This window comes from Delphinapterus leucas, chromosome 19 (genome assembly GCF_059928025.1).
Source record: "Delphinapterus leucas isolate spDelLeu-1000000601 "Yukka" chromosome 19, BTC_Dleu_Yukka2, whole genome shotgun sequence".
In the NCBI taxonomy this organism is placed as follows: Eukaryota; Metazoa; Chordata; class Mammalia; order Artiodactyla; family Monodontidae; genus Delphinapterus; species Delphinapterus leucas.
This window is the reverse complement of record NC_143147.1, coordinates 46498951-46516953: the sequence shown is the minus strand read 5'-3', so window position 1 is coordinate 46516953 and position 18003 is coordinate 46498951. Positions and strand designations below refer to the sequence as shown.

Here is an 18003-nt window from a genome sequence, read left to right as displayed (position 1 = left end):
TGTCTCACACCTTAGTATATTATTAAATCTTTGGCCATTTCTTCTTTGCTAATAATCATTTTGGAATCCACTTACAAACATGTTTTAGTTGAACGTATATAATAATTGTTCCCATTGTTCTCTCTCAGGACCTGATTGATGAGTGGATAGCCAAAGAGGCCAAAAGATCCAACTCCAATAAAACCATGGATCCAAGCTGTTTAAAATGGACCCCTCCCAAGGGCACTTAAAGTGACCGGTTACTCCGAGCCAGCGAACCCCAGCAGTAGGAATCCGTACCCTAGGGATCTGTCTGTCATTTCTGTTGCTCTTGTGATTGGCAAGTACAGTATCCTTTGGGAAGGCCATCCCCCTCAGGACTGTCCTGGCTCCGACCTTCGTGTACACTGCAGACGCTGGTTCTGAGGAACTGTTGTTTCGGCCTCAGTGAGGTTGCCTGGATGGGATCTGTATTAGACTTGAGTGCAGATCCCTCGTAGCACTGACCCAAGGTGTTCTGTTTTGGTACTGTACCTGTCCAGTCACTGGTTCTCTCCTCTGGCCCCATGAGGTTGTGTCGTGTCTTCTAAACTTTGTAATAGTGCTTCTTCTTGCCGCCCAGTCACCAGACCACCAACTACGGTTACTGCCACCAGGACATTCCCAGTTACTCCTTACCTGTGTTCTTGGAGGGGCAGGGAAGAGGTAACACTTCTGAGTGTGTGTGTGTGCTGGGAGGGGTCCCTTCCCTTTGGATTTCATCTCACTTTAAGTTTTTTCCTCCATTTTTACTGAAAGACCTGTTTTTGATCAGTATCAGGCTGACAAGAGCCAAATCCTTTTTTTTTGCGGTACGCAGGCCTCTCACTGTTGTGGCCTCTCCCGTTGCGGAGCACAAGCTCCGGACGCGCAGGCTTAGCAGCCATGGCTCACGGGCCTAGCCGCTCCGCCACATGTGGGATCTTCCCGGACCGGGGCACGAACCCGCGTCCCCTGCATCGGCGGGCGGACTCTCAACCACTGCGCCACCAGGGAAGCCCCGAGCCAAATACTTTTGAAGACTCGCAGGGATTAGTCTTGGTTACAGCACATTATCTGAGTGAGATGGAGAAAAGAATGGAGAAGTGGTGATTCTGTATTTGGATTTGAGTTCACCTGTGGGCAGTGGGCAACGTCTTGGTGGAAGGGAATGGAATACTACTTTTTGCCTCACCAGAAAGTGCCCAGTGGTAAATGTTTTCTTCTCTTTACTCCCTGCCCGTCTTTACGTTTGCAGGTGCCAAAATACTTTCCAGTTCTCCCTTTCATGCTGCATGTTAACTGGTTAATTATACTGCAGAAACCTTTTCACCAGTACCAGTCTGATATAGCATACCTGTACTTCCACATAAGTTACACTGCTTTTGTCTGAACATCCTTGGAGAAGTGATTGAAAATGACTTCCGTGTCTCAGCCCATGACTCAGCAAGGCAGAATGGCCACCCCTGCCAAGGTTTGCTTCCCTTTTCAACAGTGCCTCACCCTCCCTCTAAGACTGAAGTGCTTATGCCCTTCCAAGAACTCCTCCTCCATTTCCTTTTTGGGATTTACCACCATCCCCCCATTCTCTGGTCTCCTATTTTTGGTGTTGTTTAAGTGAAGGAAGAGATGCTCCCTCTAATTTCTCTCTAGCCCATTATAACCTGCTATCTTGGGGCAGCTTTTGATGTATGACATGTCACCCTTTCCAACTTGGTCTCTACAACACCGCTGTCTTCATGTGGAGCCCTCACCACAATCCCAACTCTGGTCGTTTGTGCCTTTCTCTTGTCGTCTTTGTACGCGGCTTATACTCACTGTGGGTTGGGGGGAGCTAATTTTAAGCATGTTCAGTGGCAGCTCCCTGCCAGTGTCAGTGTCACTGTTAAAATTCATCCAAAAGCAACTTCACTGGGGCTTTTCTTAAGGGGTAAAGGCCTTTTACAGAAGCTAACCCTTCCCCACACGTGGTAGAATGTGCTGTTCTATATCTACTCCTCAATAAAGCATGTTCTCTGCTCAAGTCTGTTTCACCTAGGAGATCTCATTTGAGTAGAAAATGGTGCCACTGACCTGCTGCTAACAGGTAATGCGCTTGGGATTTATTTTCCTAGCAGTAAACTGACTGTTGAGGGATGTGGTTTGTGGCTGGGGAAGGTTGTTTCTTCCTCTGTGATGCAGGGTATCTGTGGAGGGAGTGCTTACTCTGAGCTTGTTTAGTTGATGGGATAAACTCTCCCTGCCACACTCTGGTTCCAGATAATAGGTATGCATAGCAATAAGTAGTCTGTATTATCCATTCTTCCATTAAGTTCATTAAGTTCGAGGACAGAAAACCCAGCAGGAAGTTAGGATATGTGGGGTACAATCGATAGCTGTGGGAGGTGGGAAAAGGTGGGTCCCTTCTTGTCTCCAGGCTTATTTGCCAGTAGTGAGTGGTGCCACCTCTAATCATTGTCTGTCTCAGGTTGAGATGATTTCTGAAAGTAGCTGCATTTTCCTGTAGCATTTACCTAGAGCAGGAAAAGGGTGGCCGGGCACTTCGCTATATGGTGGAGAGGAGGAGGGTGGAAATTGTATTTGCTGGGGTGGTTTTGCCCACTGTGGCCAGCATGGTGAGAACTTCTCCTGGCAGACAAACTAAGGGTCCTCCTTGGTAAGGTTAGAGTCCAGTGTGTCACTTGACTGGGGGTGGGAGATGGGATGGAGAGAAGCTCAAGCTTATAAAAAGACCCTTCTTACACATGTTAGAAAGATGTGCGCCCAGATCTCCCTGTTCTAGGTATTCACATCAAAGGGAAATTCTTCTCTCTCTCACATTTTGAAAAAATTTAGGTAGTTAATATGGACCACGAGAGTGGATGCTGAGAGGTCAAGGCACTTGAAGTTTTGTGCACAGTGCGGTCCCAAGCCTCCACTGATTGCCACCCCCTTTTCCTCACCTAGAAATCAAAGGAAGATTTCTCTGGTTTAAATCCTTACAGGTATGGGAACAGACAGTTCACTTCCTTGGCTGCTTTGAGTCAGCCTGTCCCCGCTGACTCCTTTTTACCTGCACAAAAGAAGCTCAGCTGCTTAGGCCCCTTCATTAGAAGAGCAAAAGTCTGGAGTCATTCCTGGATCTAGCTCCTGAAACTCTCTAAGTGGAAGCACCTACTCTATTTCTGGAGGGAGGAAGAGAGCCCTAGCACGAGCTGGTTGCTTCCTATCTGCTCAGCACTGCGCTGGGTACCTTCACACTACCTTGTTTGACCCTCACGTTAGCTCAGTGCAATGGAAATTCACACCGGTTTTGCAGAAGGAAACCTAGAGCACAGGGTGATGCAGGAAGCGTCAAAGACAAATATTTTGGTCTGTCCAGCTTGAGAACCTATATCATTTGCTTTCTTGGCTTTTCTAGTTAGATTTCCTTGCTCCAGCTGTAGAGCCCCGTGCTCCTAGCGGCTTCCGCTGCCAGAAGGATGACAACACTGGTGAAAACTTTAAGATGAAAGAATTGATTTTAGTTGCTCCTATAGGCAGCATTTGGAGGCCAGAGACCTAAACCAGGAAACAAAGATGTTTTTCATTCTGGCTCTGCTTCCGATTTAGGAGTAAACTGTTTAGCAAGCACTGTCTGTCCCTTTACTTACATGGTTTCCTTCAGTCCTTACAACGCCACCACCGTAAGGTGAGTATTGTAGCCCTTTTCCGCATGAGAAAATTTGAGGCTCAGAGGTCTTGCTGCTGGGTTATAGAAACAGAATGAGAGCCTTGCTCCTCTGATTCCAAATCCCGTGCTTCTGACAACGCTATTGTGAGTCATCTGATGCCTCCGTGCCTGCTTTCCCCTTTCTCACAGGGGGAACAGTGAGTCATATTAAGTAACTTTTAGGAATATGGTGTGCCCTCTATAGGGAAGATGATGCTTTTGACATGTCCTCAGCTTTGGTTTGTCCCTGTAGTTCTGGGCAGGTTGCCTCGCTGGGGTTAGGAATGGCCTCTAATGGAGTTCATGGGAAGCCAGCATAGAAAAATACCACAGCTTGCTTACAGCACACATTCCTTCTGGAATATGAAACCAATGAAAAGCAGCTTTTTGAATGTATATTAGTAACTAGTCGTAAACATGGCTGCCTTTTCCTCCTTTGAAGAGCAATTGATATGCCAAACATTGAAGAAGTGTAGTTTGTATGAAAGGTGCTAGGATCAAGCAGTGTAGCTCTCAGTGATCCTTACCCTTTTTACTTTCCTTCTGACCTTTTGGGAATCTAATCAAAGCATCGAGTCTTTTTAAAAAAATATACATAAATGCAAATATGCACACATTTGTCTACAGTTCAGGAAATTGAGCCTTTGAAGTCCATTTCTGAACTGGGGTTAGTAAATAAGAAACCCTGGTTTGAGAAAGCTCCAGTGAAAAGGCAGGAACCCCACCTACCTGCCTTCACTCCCAGCCCATGACTAGTTCTTTGTGTAAGATGACAGGTCCCATTAAGTGAGGTACAGTGATGACAGGGAGAAGGCCTGGCTCACTGGCTCAACGTTAGGATCCTCACAGGTGCGCATATATACACAGTGCTATACAGGGTTTTGCATGTTCAGAGAATAAGGTGAAAACTCTTGCTAAATATATATGATGTATGCTAGGAATTCTAGAAACTACTTTTTGCTATTCGTTGATATCATGGAATTGTAGAATTGGACCTCCTCTGGGTTTGCTCCAGCACTTTCTGCTATAAATTTGTATGACTGTCTCTTCCAGACTGTCTCCTGCTGATGGGGGCAGTTTAATTGCCCACATCCTTTGTGGTATCTTCAACAAAATGCCAATGAGTGTCACTAAGAAGGAAAAAAAAAGGCTGCCCAGTGGTGAAAAATGCCCCTTGCTGGAGTATCAGTTTGTCTCTTCCGTCTTGTGCAATACGTGTAGATGCAGGTCATGCTGCTACCATTCTGGGGTTTGGGAGTTTGTTTATTTGTGCCCAAGAGTGGAGAAAATAACCTGTGCTGTTGCACAACTTTGGCTCCATTGCTCCTCCCAGATGTTCTATGTGAGATGTAAACACCTTTATCCTTGATAAGTCATGTCCATTCCAAGAAGTCAGTGTTTCTCAACTGGGTATTTGTTTCTGGAAACCACTCACCTTATGTTTAATCAGTTCCAAAGTTTTTAGGAACCTATACCCTTATCTCACAAAAAAGGTGCGGTAGATCCCCTCCAGAGATGGCCACCAACAATTTCTCCCATCTCTGGATGTGTGTGCCGCTCCTTCCAGTAAGAGCTAATTTTCCTTTGGAGTGTGAGCTGGACTTTTTTTGGGGGGGGGTGCTGGACCCTGGGAGGCCTGCAGTCAGGAGGCGGCTTGCACCGCCCCCTACTCCCACATTTCTCCCTGGACACGGGTAAGGTGTGAGAATGAGGAAGAGAGATGCCTCACGATGGACAGTCAGTCTTGAGATGGAGACTATTTCACTACAGGTCAAACAGAAGAATCTTAACTGGTTGTGCAGACACCGTCTGGCCTCTCAGGGCCTCTGCTGTCACTAAAACCTTCCCTGGCACCCAGATGAAGGGCCTGGCCTCTCCACCAATGCCTTCTTCCCCTCCTTTTAAACAGCCTAACGACCCCACCCCCAAAGAATCAGGCACCCCCCCAAGCCCCTAACCCATTTTCTTTTTGGAAAGAGGGACACAGAAGCTGAATGTTATGTAGCCCAGTGAATTAATGAATCGCCCTTTACCGCCGAACCCACACAACTCCCAGCTCAGTCCTTTGTTCACCTAGGTTTGGCCCCTAGGATTTCATTCTAGCTCTTTCTAAGCATCCTAGGGTCCTTTGTGTCCCGCCTGCCTATGAGCCACTGGGGCAGGACAATGGTCTCCCCGTCAGAAGGGGGGGTGGTGGCCGCTCCCTGAGGTGGGACCTGTTTCCTTCCTCTAGAGCTCTTCCCAGTGCTGGGAGCATGACTAGATGCCTGTGTCCCCAAAGCAGAGCAGTCAGTTGACGGGCCGCCTCATACACAAGAACTGATGAAGGACCTGGGACCCACTTCTGCCCCTTGAGGTTATGATGGTGGATAGGGAGGGGGTGCCTGCTTTCAGGCAGGGGCTTGTCACGTTTACCTGTGTCCCAAGTCTGTTTTCCCACCTCGGGTGGGGAGCACAACTGTTCAGTATTTCCCTTTACAACCCTGCAAAAAGGTCTCCCAAATGCTGACATGCCAGGCCCCTGGGCAGAGTGCAGAGCCCAGGCCATACCTGCCCTCTGCCCTGCACCGGAGAAGAAGCCATCCACTGTTCATTGGTTTGTTGAGCTCCTGCTGTGTTCTGGGCACAGGAGATAGGGGGGCGGGGGAGACTCATCCTGCTGTGCAGTGAGGTCCAAGTGAGGGGGGGTGCGGGCAGGGTCACTAGCTCACAGTGGTGACAACCGTGCACTTATGCACGACTGCTGCTTGAGACCGAGAGTCCTGGGAGGAGCCCCAGTGAGTCCAGTGAGGGCCTGGTGGTAGGGACATGCTGGCGATGAGCCCAGGAGACACGGAGGCTGGCTGGTTGGCTGTCACGTCCAGGTAGGGAGAAAGGGGTTTTTCGTCCTCTGGGAAGCACGTGGCGGGGGCTCTCACTCTGACCAGTGGTCCTCATCCTCTCGGCCTGGGAAGAGTGCTGCACGTGGCCGGCGGTTAGGGGAGACTGGTCTGCCTCCTCCACCCTCGGAGCCCTTCCCTAGTCGTCCACCCAAGGCCCTCCACGTCCCTAACTCGCGTTTCTCCAGCTGCAGATATCTAAGGCAAATTACAGGTTCATCTGGCACAGCTTCCATTTTTCAACCATAAACGCCTCCAGAGCATGGAGGAGCCAACCCTCACTAATCCTCTAAAGAAAGGGAGTGGTAATCCACCACTCAAAATTCCAAAGGCCCTCCTGGGGCCACGGGAAGTGCCCTGGCCTAGGGAGCAGGACACACAGTGTTTAGTCCTGGCTCTGTTATCAGTTCAGTGTGTGACTTTGGGCAAATTAGTTCCATCCCTGAAAAGTGATTTCTAAGGCTCCTGCCAACACTCTGCATGGAGGGACATTCATTTCCACATTGGCTTTGGGTTGACTTCCATGGCCCTTCGAGTGGAAGGGCTCAGACACTTAGGAAAAACTCTTGGGGGAATATAGAGGACTTTCCCATCTTTATTCCCAAGAGCCTATGTTGGAAGGAGCAGGTATCAGGGAAGCTAGAGAGCAGTCCACAGGTCTGCGGCTCTGGGGGGAGAGGTCAGGATGAGGAAAGCAGACTTGAGCTTGGCGTCTTTGATCAGCTGAGACACCCCCTGCCCTTCCTCTTGAGCTGACTGGCTTGAGCTATGGATCCTTCCCCAGCTCGATTCACTTATCTACTTTGATGCCTGTTCATTTATTGAGCGTCCCCTTGAACCCCTTTGGGGTTGCCCCTGCCAGAAGGCGTTAGCTGATAACTACTTAGGGTGTTACCCCTCCCGGGGCCATTTGCCTTTATTTATAATCGTTGAAGATAGGAAATACCTTAAGACTTTCTAACAACGATTAGTAAGGGAATAAGGGGGATGTTCCAGGGTCTGAAAAACCACACATTACTCTGTAGCTTCAGCTGGCCCTGAGAGGGGGGTGCCTGGGTGTGTTGGGGGTGGAGAGGGTGCAGCTGCAGGGCTACGGCTGTTACAGGCCTGGATCATCAAAGGGATCATGATCTCCCTGCACCTCGACTGCTCTCTTCCGTGGGGCCTCTGCCTAATAGCTTGTGGGGAGCCTTTCTGTCTGGCCAGCTGCCTGGCCCCCACTGTGGAGACTGGCGGAAATGTGTCTGGTCACTTTCTCATTATGCCCTTGCAATCCAGTAGAAGCTCTCATCTACCTTCTGTAGATGGTCCTCCCCTGCCCAGGTGGCCCTGGACTACTGGTCCTCGCTGATACCCTGGTGGTGAAGAGAGGAGATAGAGAAGAAAAAGAGAGTGCAGTAGAGGAAGGCTGTCTTGGGAACCAAGAAAGACAGGGCCAGAGCTGGGGCCTCATGAATGGAGTCATTTCTCAGTCAATCTAGGAGCTGAGGTTCATTCATTCACTGATGCATTCACTGATTCCTTCCTCTTTCTCCTCCATTCTCCCTCCCTTCTCCCCTTCCTTCCACAAACACCTCGTGGGCACCTCTAAGAGAAACTGTGGGGACAGAGGAGATGGCAGACCTCTACCTGCCTGTGGGGTAGTTCCTGCTCTGGGGACACCAGCCATGTGACCCAGCAGAACAGTACAAGGCAGTGTGCCAAGGAGGGCACCGTGCCCAGGCTATGGAGACAAGCTCTGGGTAAGGCAGGCAGGCAGGCAGGGAAAGAGAGGAGCTAGGAGTCCTGTCAGTGAGGGCGCCCGGGAGGATGTGGTGAGTCTAGGGCGTTAGGTTTGCTCCTGAGAGCACTGAAGGGTGGTGGGTAAAGGTTGGTTTGTTTTCTTTTGATATTGTTTTTCCCTTTTCACCAAAAGGACAGCTTTTCACTTTTAAGGTCCTTCTGGATTGATTAGTTTCTCCAACTCCAGGCTTTAGTAAGACCCAAGGTAATTTTGGACCTTTGGCAGAACTAGGTTCATCCCCGTATTTTCCATATCCCTGCAGCTACTCCCCAGGTATGCACAGACCGCCTCTCTAAGGAAACAACCAGGGAGCCTAGCATGCGGCCAAATCATGCTGCCCCGGTCCTCCACAATGCCAGCCTGGTGCGCCCTGGCCAGAGCATCTCTCCCGCCTCCCTGGACAACTCGGTTCTCCCTAGGGAGCATGCTGGGGGAAGGTCTGGACAACACTTACCTCTTCTCTCTGGCTGGATGGGAGGTATTCCTGGGGAAAAGAGAGAGAAGGAATGAGGGCTGCACCGCTTCCCTGGGGGCCCAGTGAGGTGAAAGGGCTCATGGCTCTTTGGGATCCCACACCTTCGGTGGGTCTTCAATGGAACTCCAGTCACCCCCTGTTGTCCTGGTGTGGCTGGGCCGCACAAGGTACACTCTGGGTAGGAGGCAGTGTGGGGTAGTAGGAAGTGCGCATACTTTGGAGTCATTGCTCCTGGCACCAGCTGGGCATCCTTGGGAAGGTATTTAGCCTATCTGAGCTTTAGCTTCCCTGCTGGTGGTAAAGGGGATATTGTGAGATTTAATCACATGTGAGCACAGTGTTCAATAAAATTTTTTTTTTTTGGCCGTGCCACGCAGCACGCGGGACCTTAGTTCCCTGACCAGGGATCGAACCTGTGCCCCCTGCAGTGGAAGCGCGGAGTCCTAACCACTGGACCGCCAGGGAGTTCCTCAGTAAATATTTCTCATATAATTCCTTCCCCTGCTTCCTCATGGGTTGCTGGATTTGGAAGAGAGCTCTGAAACGGCCCCGTCCAAAACTCATTTTGTAGAGGAGGAAACTGAGGCCAAAAGTGTTTGCTCACAAGTTGATTTCCTCTATTTTTTTTTTTTTTTGTGGAGGTACTGGGAAGGTTTTCTCTATTTTTATATGCATTTTTTAAATTACAAAAGCAGTCTCTGGGGACTTCCCTGGTGGTCCAGTAGTTAAGACTCTTGTGCTTCCACTGCAGCGGGCACGGGCTTGATCCCTGGTCGATCCCATGCCATGTGGCATGCCCCCCGCAACAAAAAAAGAAAAGAATAAAAAAGCAGTCTCTGAATAAATGCCCACTATAAAATGGTAATGTAGAGGATAGTGTAGTAAAAGTCCCTCTTAACTCTCTCCCTCACCTCCACTTCCTATCCTAGGCGTAAACACTGTAGACAGTTTGATATTTATCCTTCTGGAACTCTCCCTATGTTTTCATATATATATCTGTGTAAGTATGTAGTGTTTCTTTTAAACAGGTAAACTCCTATCTTACATATTGTTATATAATTTGCTTTTTCCACTTAACCAGTATCTTGGAGATCTTTATCTTTCCACAGATCTGCCTCATCCATTTTAATGGCCATAAAGGGTATGGATGTGCCCTATATATATTTTTTTTTTAATATAAATTTATTTATTTAGTTTTGGCTGCACTGGGTCTTTGTCGCTGTGCGCAGGCTTTCTGTACTTGCGGCGAGCGGGGGCTACTCTTCGTTGCAGTGTGCGGGCTTCTCATTGCGGTGGCTTCTCGTTGCGGAGCACGGGTTCTAGGCGCGCGGGCTTCAGTAGTTGTGGCACACGGGCTCTAGAGCACAGGCTCAGTAGTTGTGGTGGGCTTAGCTGCTCCGTGGCATGTGGGATCTTCCCGGGCCAGGGCTCGAACCCGTGTCTCCTGCATTGGCAGGTGGATTCTTAACCACTGTGCCACCAGGGAAGCCCAAAGTGCCAGTTCTTTCATATCCTCACCAACACTACTTTGAAAAATATACAATATTGGCAATAAGAAAAAGAAAACGCTCTCTGTTCAGACTGTTTTCTCCTTGTCCCCCCAGGACATGAATCACGGGTCAAGCGTGCCCTCAGGGAACATAGGTTCATTTTAATAATTCTATTTGAGCCAAACAGAATCAACTAGAAAGCTTAGCCCATGCCTTTACTCACTTCTAGAGGCTGATCTTGAGCACCACCACCTCTCTCCAGTCATCCATTGTATTGTAGGAAGGCGCCAGCAGGATGCAATGCATTTGTCCCCACCCTTAGGGTGACTGCACTCCCCGGATGCTGGAGACAGCCCTGGTTTGCACCTGTTGCCTGGCATAATTACCACTCTCTGAAGTATCCTGGTTTGGATAATAATTGACATGGACACTCTATCCCATCCCATCACATGAGCGCCCCCTACTGGACCGGAGTAAGAGCTGCTGTAAGCTAGGGTCTCTGCTTGGTGTAACAGAACCCACCCAGAAGCCCTCCTCGCTGGGCACCCGCCCACTTCTGTCACTCACCTCCCACCTGCTTCCCCATCAGTCCAAAGAACTGGTTCGCTTTGCCCCTCTTCACTTCCCAGAGCTGGAGCTGAATGCTGGGCACAACATCTTCCCGAAGAAGCAGAGAGTTCCTTAGAGTTGGGGCAAGGAGACAGCCTGAGCAATAACAATCTCAATAACACGGGCTCTGTGCTGCCACTGAGCTCCTTTGCACATTTTACACAATACTGTAAATAATAATAATAATTAATAGCTAACATTTTACCATGTTCCTAAGCACTTGCATATATTAATTCACTTAATCCTCACCAAAACCACATGAAGTAAGTACTATTACTGTCACCATTTTACAGATGGCAACACTGAAGCACAGAGCAATTACCAGCAAGGATGTGAGATGAAGCCAGAACTCAAACCCATGTCATCTGGCTTAAAGCTCAAACACTCCGGTCATAATCTCATTTACTCTTCGCAACAACCATATGAAGTAGGGGCTGATTTATCCCTGTTTTACAGGTAGGGAAACTGAGACTTTGGGAGGTTAGGTGACTTGTTCAAGGTCACACAGGAAGTGGTAGAGCCACTCAGGAAGTCTGACTCCAGAGCACAGGCTCTGCTCCATCTTGGGAAATGTCTCCAGCGTAGACAAGGAGGGGGCAGCTGATGGACTTGGGGTGGGCACCCAGTTGGCGAGATGAGACTGCTTCCCCTCCAACCCCCTCTCTAACTCCTGTTTTCCTCTCTTCCCCCGGCACTACCACCACTGTCCTGGATTTATCCTGCCCTAGAACCTGGGCCTCCCTGTGAGGATAATGGCATGTGGCCTGGGGTGGAGGCCACTCCCCTGGGCAAAGACATTTTCATCCTTGAGCTGATGGGGTGAAAGTTCTGGACCAAGGACTATAGATTTAAGTTCTCATTCCTCCGTTAACCTTTGTGACCTTGGCCGAAGTCCTCTCCTTCTCTGGCCTTAACTGCAGCCTCTGGTGAAGGCCCTGCTTAGTTCTGCTGAGAGGGAGAGAGGCTCACTAGTGGAGAGAATGACAGTGGGTGATGTTCTTTAGACCGTCTTCACATCTCTATATCCCCAGTACCTGGCACTGTGCCTGGTACACACAGGAGCTCAGCATGTGTGGGATACAGGATGCTGAATGAAAGGTACTTTCTCTGATAGTCTGGGAATAGGGAAGAGGATGGGGTCTCCTTTTCCAGGAAGGCTGAGACAGGTGAACAGAGCCCTAGAGTAACACAAGCCACCTGCCAGGAGGCTGGCAGCTGGGGTTGGGTCAGGGACTTGCTCTTCCATTCCCAGTTTCCCCAGGGGCAGAACTGGAGCTTCGGGGACCAGCAGGGACCTGGCTGGGGTGCAGTGGAGACCCCTTCGCCTCTCACAGTTCGTCCCAACTTTTGGGATCAGGAGTGAATTGTTTTCTAAGCTTTGGACGAATTCAGTCACTTCCAATCTGTCTCCTCCCCAGGACATCAATGGCTGGGGCCCCTGTCTCGGCCTGGAGTCGCCTGGCCTGGCCAGGAACCGGAAAAGTGTCTTTGGACCCATTTCTGAAAATCTTATGGAAAGCACTTTGCCTTGGTAAAAGGCAGTCTTCAAATGCAGGCTGGAGAGAATGGCTTTTTATGAATTAAATAAGACTCACCTTTCTCCCACCCACTGGGTTTCTGGGGGGCCTTTAGGAGGCATCTTTCACTCAGGAAGGACTCTTGCCCTCACTGGAAGCCCTCCTTATCCATTTAGCCCAAATCCCCAGCTCCAGGGCTAACTGCAGGCGGGGAGACCTGAGAGCTAGGGAGGCGGTCGGATCATCCCTGACAGAGGCACCGTCCCTCCCGTCGCCTCACTTGGATTAATGGTTCCTGTTTCCCAAGCCCTGTGTCTCGGGAAGCAGAGGGATGTTAAATGAGAGTGAGCAGAGAAGAAGCATCGGAACCAGGTGAGGTGTTTGCAGGTGCCCAGCAGTACTAGCTGAGGTTGATGTTTCCCATGTGGCCATGTAGAGAGGCCACCATCACACAGCTTCCCTGGGCCTGGGCACAGACTCCGTGTCAAAGCTGGAAAAATAAAAAGCCTTGCGGATCATCCTCTCCCCGCTGCTCCCATTTTACAAGTGAGGAAACTGATGTGACCTTCCCCAGTTCGCACAGAGCCAGTGGAGAAGGTGAGACTTGAACCTGGGTCTCTCCAGCCTGCTGTCTTCTCAATGGCACACACTTCCACATTCAGACAAACCAGGAAGGAAACCTGCCATGAAGGAAACCCACCAGGAATGGCTGTTATTCGATGGCTCGTCCTGTGGCCCCAGTGTGTTCACCATCCCAGGACTTGGAGGAGCCAGGCCCCACCCAGTCCCATCTGCCCTCCTGGAGGCCTTCCCTGAGCACCGGGCCAGTTTGTCTCTGATCCACTGGCCTTGCTCCCCTGTCTGACTGGAACTCCCCAAGGTCAGGATCTTTGTCTCCCTGACCAGACAGGGTGGGGCTCAGATGCTGTGTCTCTAACTTTGAGATTTATTCCCAGTGACAGAACTCAGGTCAGTTTAGTAGGAGAGACTGGCAGTCAAACCAGTACTTGTCAGGAAATAAGAGTTTCTGCATGTGAGACAAAACAGTGATCCCGCCCCAAGTTGACCCCCTTGAAAGGAAATGCTGGACAATGTCCTCTGAGGCACAAATACACAGAATCAGACCTTGGGCAAGGTGTACGGTTGTGACTTTTTAAAAATAATAATTAATTTATTTATTTTTGGCTGCGTTGGGTCTTTGTTGCTGGGTGTGGCTTTCTCTAGTTGCGGTGAGCGGGGGCTATACTTCGTTGCGGTGCGTGGGCTTCTCATTGCGGTGGCTTATCTTGTTGTGGAGCACGGGATCTAGGCGCGTGGGCTTCAGTAGTTGTGGCACACAGGCTCAGGAGTTGTGGCTCACGGGCTCTAGAACGCAGACTCAGTAGTTGCGGGGCATGGGCTTAGTGGCTCCACTAAGCATGTGGGATCTTCCCGGACCAGAGTTCGAACCCATGTCCCCTGCATTGGCAGGCGGATTCTTAACCACTGCGCCACCAGGGAAGTCCCTGTACAGTTGTGCTTTTGAAGCTGCATAACCTTGGACAAACTGCTTGACCTTTCTGTGCCTCAGTTTCCTTATCTGTGAAATGGGAATAGTAATGGTACCTTCCCCACCGGCTGATATGAGGATTACAGGGGTTAATATTTATGAAGCATTTAGGACAGTGCCAGGAACATAGTATATGTTAAATAAGTGTTTGTTAAATGAAGTGTGAGTGCATGCACGCACGCACGCGCGCGCGCACACACACACACACACACACACACACACACTGCTGCTTCCATATGCATGCAACTCTTTGGAGGTCTGCCAGGCCAGGGGCCATGACCTTGAACCTGCCCAGGGAGGGGAGGCAGATACCCTGCCTTGCAGTGTACAACCTGCTCTCCTGGCAGCCATAAAGGGGATCTTCTGCCCCCTCCACCATGTATCGTCCCCTGCTTCTCCCCAAAGGTACCTACCTCCAGGGTCACGGTCCCCCAGGACCCAGCTTCAGCGTCAAGTGCTAGTTCCTTGTCACCTGCCACAGTGCAAGCAGACAGCCCCGTCAGGAGAGGCAGGGCGAGGCAGAGCAGCAAGGTGAGCACTGCTCTGTCCTGGGACCCTCGGGGAACCCCTCTCAGTCCACAGACCACCACTAGCAGGCTCCGTCCTCTCTCTCTGGCTCCTCTCGGCAGGTGGGGGAAACTCCACCTGTTCTGTCCTCCCAGCTACTCGGCTTCTTCCTTCAGCTTATCTGACCCCCGGGGCCATTTCCTGTGACTGCCCCCCGCCCCCACCAGCTGGAAAAGCCAATGATACCACGAGCTGCCCAGAGAAGGGACCAGGTCTCCTCCACTGCCGCCCCCCCAGCAGTTGATCTCTGTTGCAACACCGCCTCACCGTTGGCTGCATTCCCCTTGGGAGGCAGGTGCACAATGGAGCAGTGTGTGGGGCCTGGTGCTTCCGGCTTCCTGACTGGAAGCCCCGAGCAGGCAGCGTCATCTTGGGAATGGGAAGGGGGAACTGCCTGGCTTCTCCCTTACCCTGTAAGAGAGGCCTCTCCCCAGAACTTAGTATTCTGCCACGAGTCTCCCCTTCCAGTCACTGCACCCCTTCCTCGGCACTCCCCGCCATCAGTAGTCCTCATGTGAGCATGGCTGCACATGTCCTGCCCTAAGAGGTAAGACAATACGTAAAGAAATAAGGCTCCTCACAGGCAGGAATTGGGATTTGCCAGAAAAATGACCTCCTGCTCAAGTGTCGTCAGCTCTAAAACATCTTCCCACTGCTGAGATCTTTTCAAAGCCCTAACCTGACCTATCTCTCCCTGCTTGCAACCTTCCAGTGTCTCCCCACTGCCCGTGGCGTAAAGTTCAAGCTCCCTGGCATGGCACTCAGGGTGCTTCTCCACTTAGTTCCTCCCTGTCTCCCATCCATCCATCTGTCCATCTGTTAGTGTAGAACAAGGGTCCTGTGGTCAGAGAGCCCTGAATTCCATTCCTAGCTCCCCCACTAAATAGCTATGTGACCTTAGGCATGTTACTTAACCTTTCTAAACCTTGGAATCCTCATTAGTAAAATGAGATTATTAATAGCACTTATTTCCAAAGTTGAGGATGAAATGGGAGAATGCATGTGGAGCACTTAGCACAGTACATGATGGTAAATATTTAATACCCATTAACTATTATTCCTATTACTATTATTGACACTTGGGTGAGGCACTGGGCCACAGAAGATGAATAAGACACTGTCCCTGTCCCTGTCCTACAGCATCTCACAGTCTCTAGGAAAGGAGACCTCTGGTTGGCAGATAAGCTGTGTTCAGTTTGCTCTGTGCTGGCACAGAGGTGGGGGCAGGAGAAGGCCGCGCCGCCACCCCCCTTCCTAGTCTGCCCATTTCCTGCCCCCAGACAGCTTCACCACCTGCTCCCAGACAGGACAAGTTTCCCTGCTTCTATGCTTTGGCCTCAGCTGTTGCCTCTGCCTAGACTTCCTTTTCTACCTGGTGAACTCCCACTCATCCTTAAAGGTCTGCTTAATGATCACCCCCAGTAGAGTTTCTCTCTTTTCGGACTCCAGCAAGAATTAGTTGGCTCCTTTCCTAAGCTTTCCCAATATCTCCTACTCATATCTCTTGCAGCTCTGCACGGGCTGTGGTCAGAGGCTGTGCAGGTTGTGTCCTGCACAGAGGAGGCTGCCGACGGGGGAGTGAAGGTGGAAACCTGCCCTCACTCTGCTCACTGCGCCACACAGCCTGGCAAGAGACTTCACCCCCTGCAAGAAGGTGCCTGGCTCCATTTCTCCCAGAGGGGCCAGCTGGGCTGAGGACAGCCCTGCTAGGCTGCTGTATTATGTCACGAATGCACTGAGAGCGGGGCTGTTATATATGTGTGCTTAGCACACAGTGGGTCCTTAGGAAACGTGCAATTACCCTTGAGTCCAGGCCAGTGAAGGCAGAGATGAATAAGGACAAGTGTGGAGGTTTGGGGGAGGACAGCTTCGTACACACCACGTCCACCCCCTTCCAGGAATCTCTTTGGTGAATCCCGACCTGATGGTTTCAGAATCCCTGCATTTGCTAAAATGCAGGTTCCCCAGCTCAGCCCTTTTTGACACAGCCAACTCTAGTCTGTGGGTCTGAATCTACACAGCCCCTGGCTGAACTTTCCCAAGGGCAGGGCACTTAATAGCTCACAATCCACTTTGTTTTTCCACTGTTGTTAACAAGTTCTTCCTTACAGGGATGAACGGCCCCTTCACTTTACAGATGTGGAAACTGGCACTGGGTTTCACAAGCCAGCAGGTTGGGCTTGCTGTAGGTTACACTGAGAATTTGTGGCGGACTAGCATCCCGGGTCCCCAGTCAGCTGCTTCCCACCTTCCCACAAGGGCAAGCAGCATATGGGTGGAGGCAGAGTAACAGCATGGCCCTCTGGATAGGGGTGATGCCTTCCCATTCTGCAGATCCAAACCAGGTGACCTTAGGAGCCAAGGACCCTCTCTGAGCCTCAGTTTCTCCATCTGGAAGTTGGAGCCACCCCTTATCTGGTGGTGGTAAAGGTTTCATAAATGCCCACCCTTAAAGAGCTCAGCAGAGTGCCTGGCACATAGTATGTGCGCAATTAACCCGAACTTATGCTTTGTGATTATTCGACCTCTGGAACCCTGGACCTCAGCGCTGGTCTCCTGGCCCCAGCTGCGCGGGACAAGTGTGGGGGGTGCACAGCGGGGAGGGGGCGGGGCCACGGGGCAGAGGAGAGGGCGGCGGGAAGAAGGGAGAGAAAATCCCAAAGTCCCGGAAGGCCGGGAGGGAGGCCGGGCACGGGCTGGAAACCGCGGCTATTTGCAGCTTTGCCCTTGGGCTGAGGTCGGGCCGGCGCTCGCGGGCCAGGCTGCCGAGCCCGCCGCCCCGCCCTGTGCCCTCGGCCACCCGGGCTCGGCCCTGGCCGGCGGATCCTGCCTCGCCCGGTCCTCGAGGCCCGGCGGGGGGTCGGGACGCAGCAGCCGAGCGGTGACAAGGCCGCGGGAGCGGACGGCGCGCGGGGCTGGGGCGCGGGCGGCGGGCGGGCCGCAGGGTGAGTCGCGGCCGCGGCGAGGCTGCCCGGGCGCCGGGTGGGCGCGCACGATTGCTAAAGGCTGCGGTTTGGCTAAGATTGCGGAGCCGAGAGGAGAAAGGGTGCAGGAGGGAGGAGAGCGGGGAAAAGGGAAACACAAGCCGAGGGCGGGATGAGGGCGGGAAGCTGACGTTTCCTGAGCGCCGACTGAGTCCAAAGGAGGTGGGATGACTGGCCCCACTTTACCGGCCGGCTCGGGGAGGCTGGGTGCCTCGGATGAGGCGTCCAGCTGTGAAGTAGCAGAGTCGGGAGCCTGATCAGTCTTTCCCCACGACTGAGAACGCAAACGCGAGCCGGGGAAGGGCGGGGCGGGCCGGGGCGGGAAGGGGAGCCGGGGGCGCTGGCCTTCTGGGTTTCTCCGCCCCAGGTGACGCCGCAGGGACCCTGCGTCCGTCTTCCCCGCGCCCGTCCATCGCCCCCTTGTGGAGGCTCCTTCTGAAGCCCCATCTACCCCACCCTCCC

At 51.6% G+C, this 18003-nt stretch overlaps 2 protein-coding genes across 3 annotated transcripts in view; one reads left to right on the top strand and one right to left on the bottom strand.

The window, feature by feature from the left end:
- Positions 1-17141, top strand: part of KAT7 (lysine acetyltransferase 7) — a 45917-nt gene extending 28776 nt beyond the window's left edge. For both annotated transcript variants that reach the window (XM_022557843.3, XM_022557841.3), the window contains one exon: positions 129-17141. In XM_022557843.3, the coding sequence (XP_022413551.1) occupies positions 129-230 (102 nt within the window). In that variant the 3' untranslated portion in view covers positions 231-17141. The remainder of the gene's footprint in view (positions 1-128) is intronic.
- On the bottom strand, positions 6391-14926 carry TAC4 (tachykinin precursor 4). The gene is given in 8 exon segments (XM_089901825.1): positions 6391-6465; positions 6468-6560; positions 6563-6646; positions 7863-7922; positions 8805-8834; positions 10890-10972; positions 14400-14640; positions 14825-14926. Coding segments are annotated over 8 exon segments (768 nt in total).
- Positions 17142-18003: the final 862 nt, after the last annotated feature.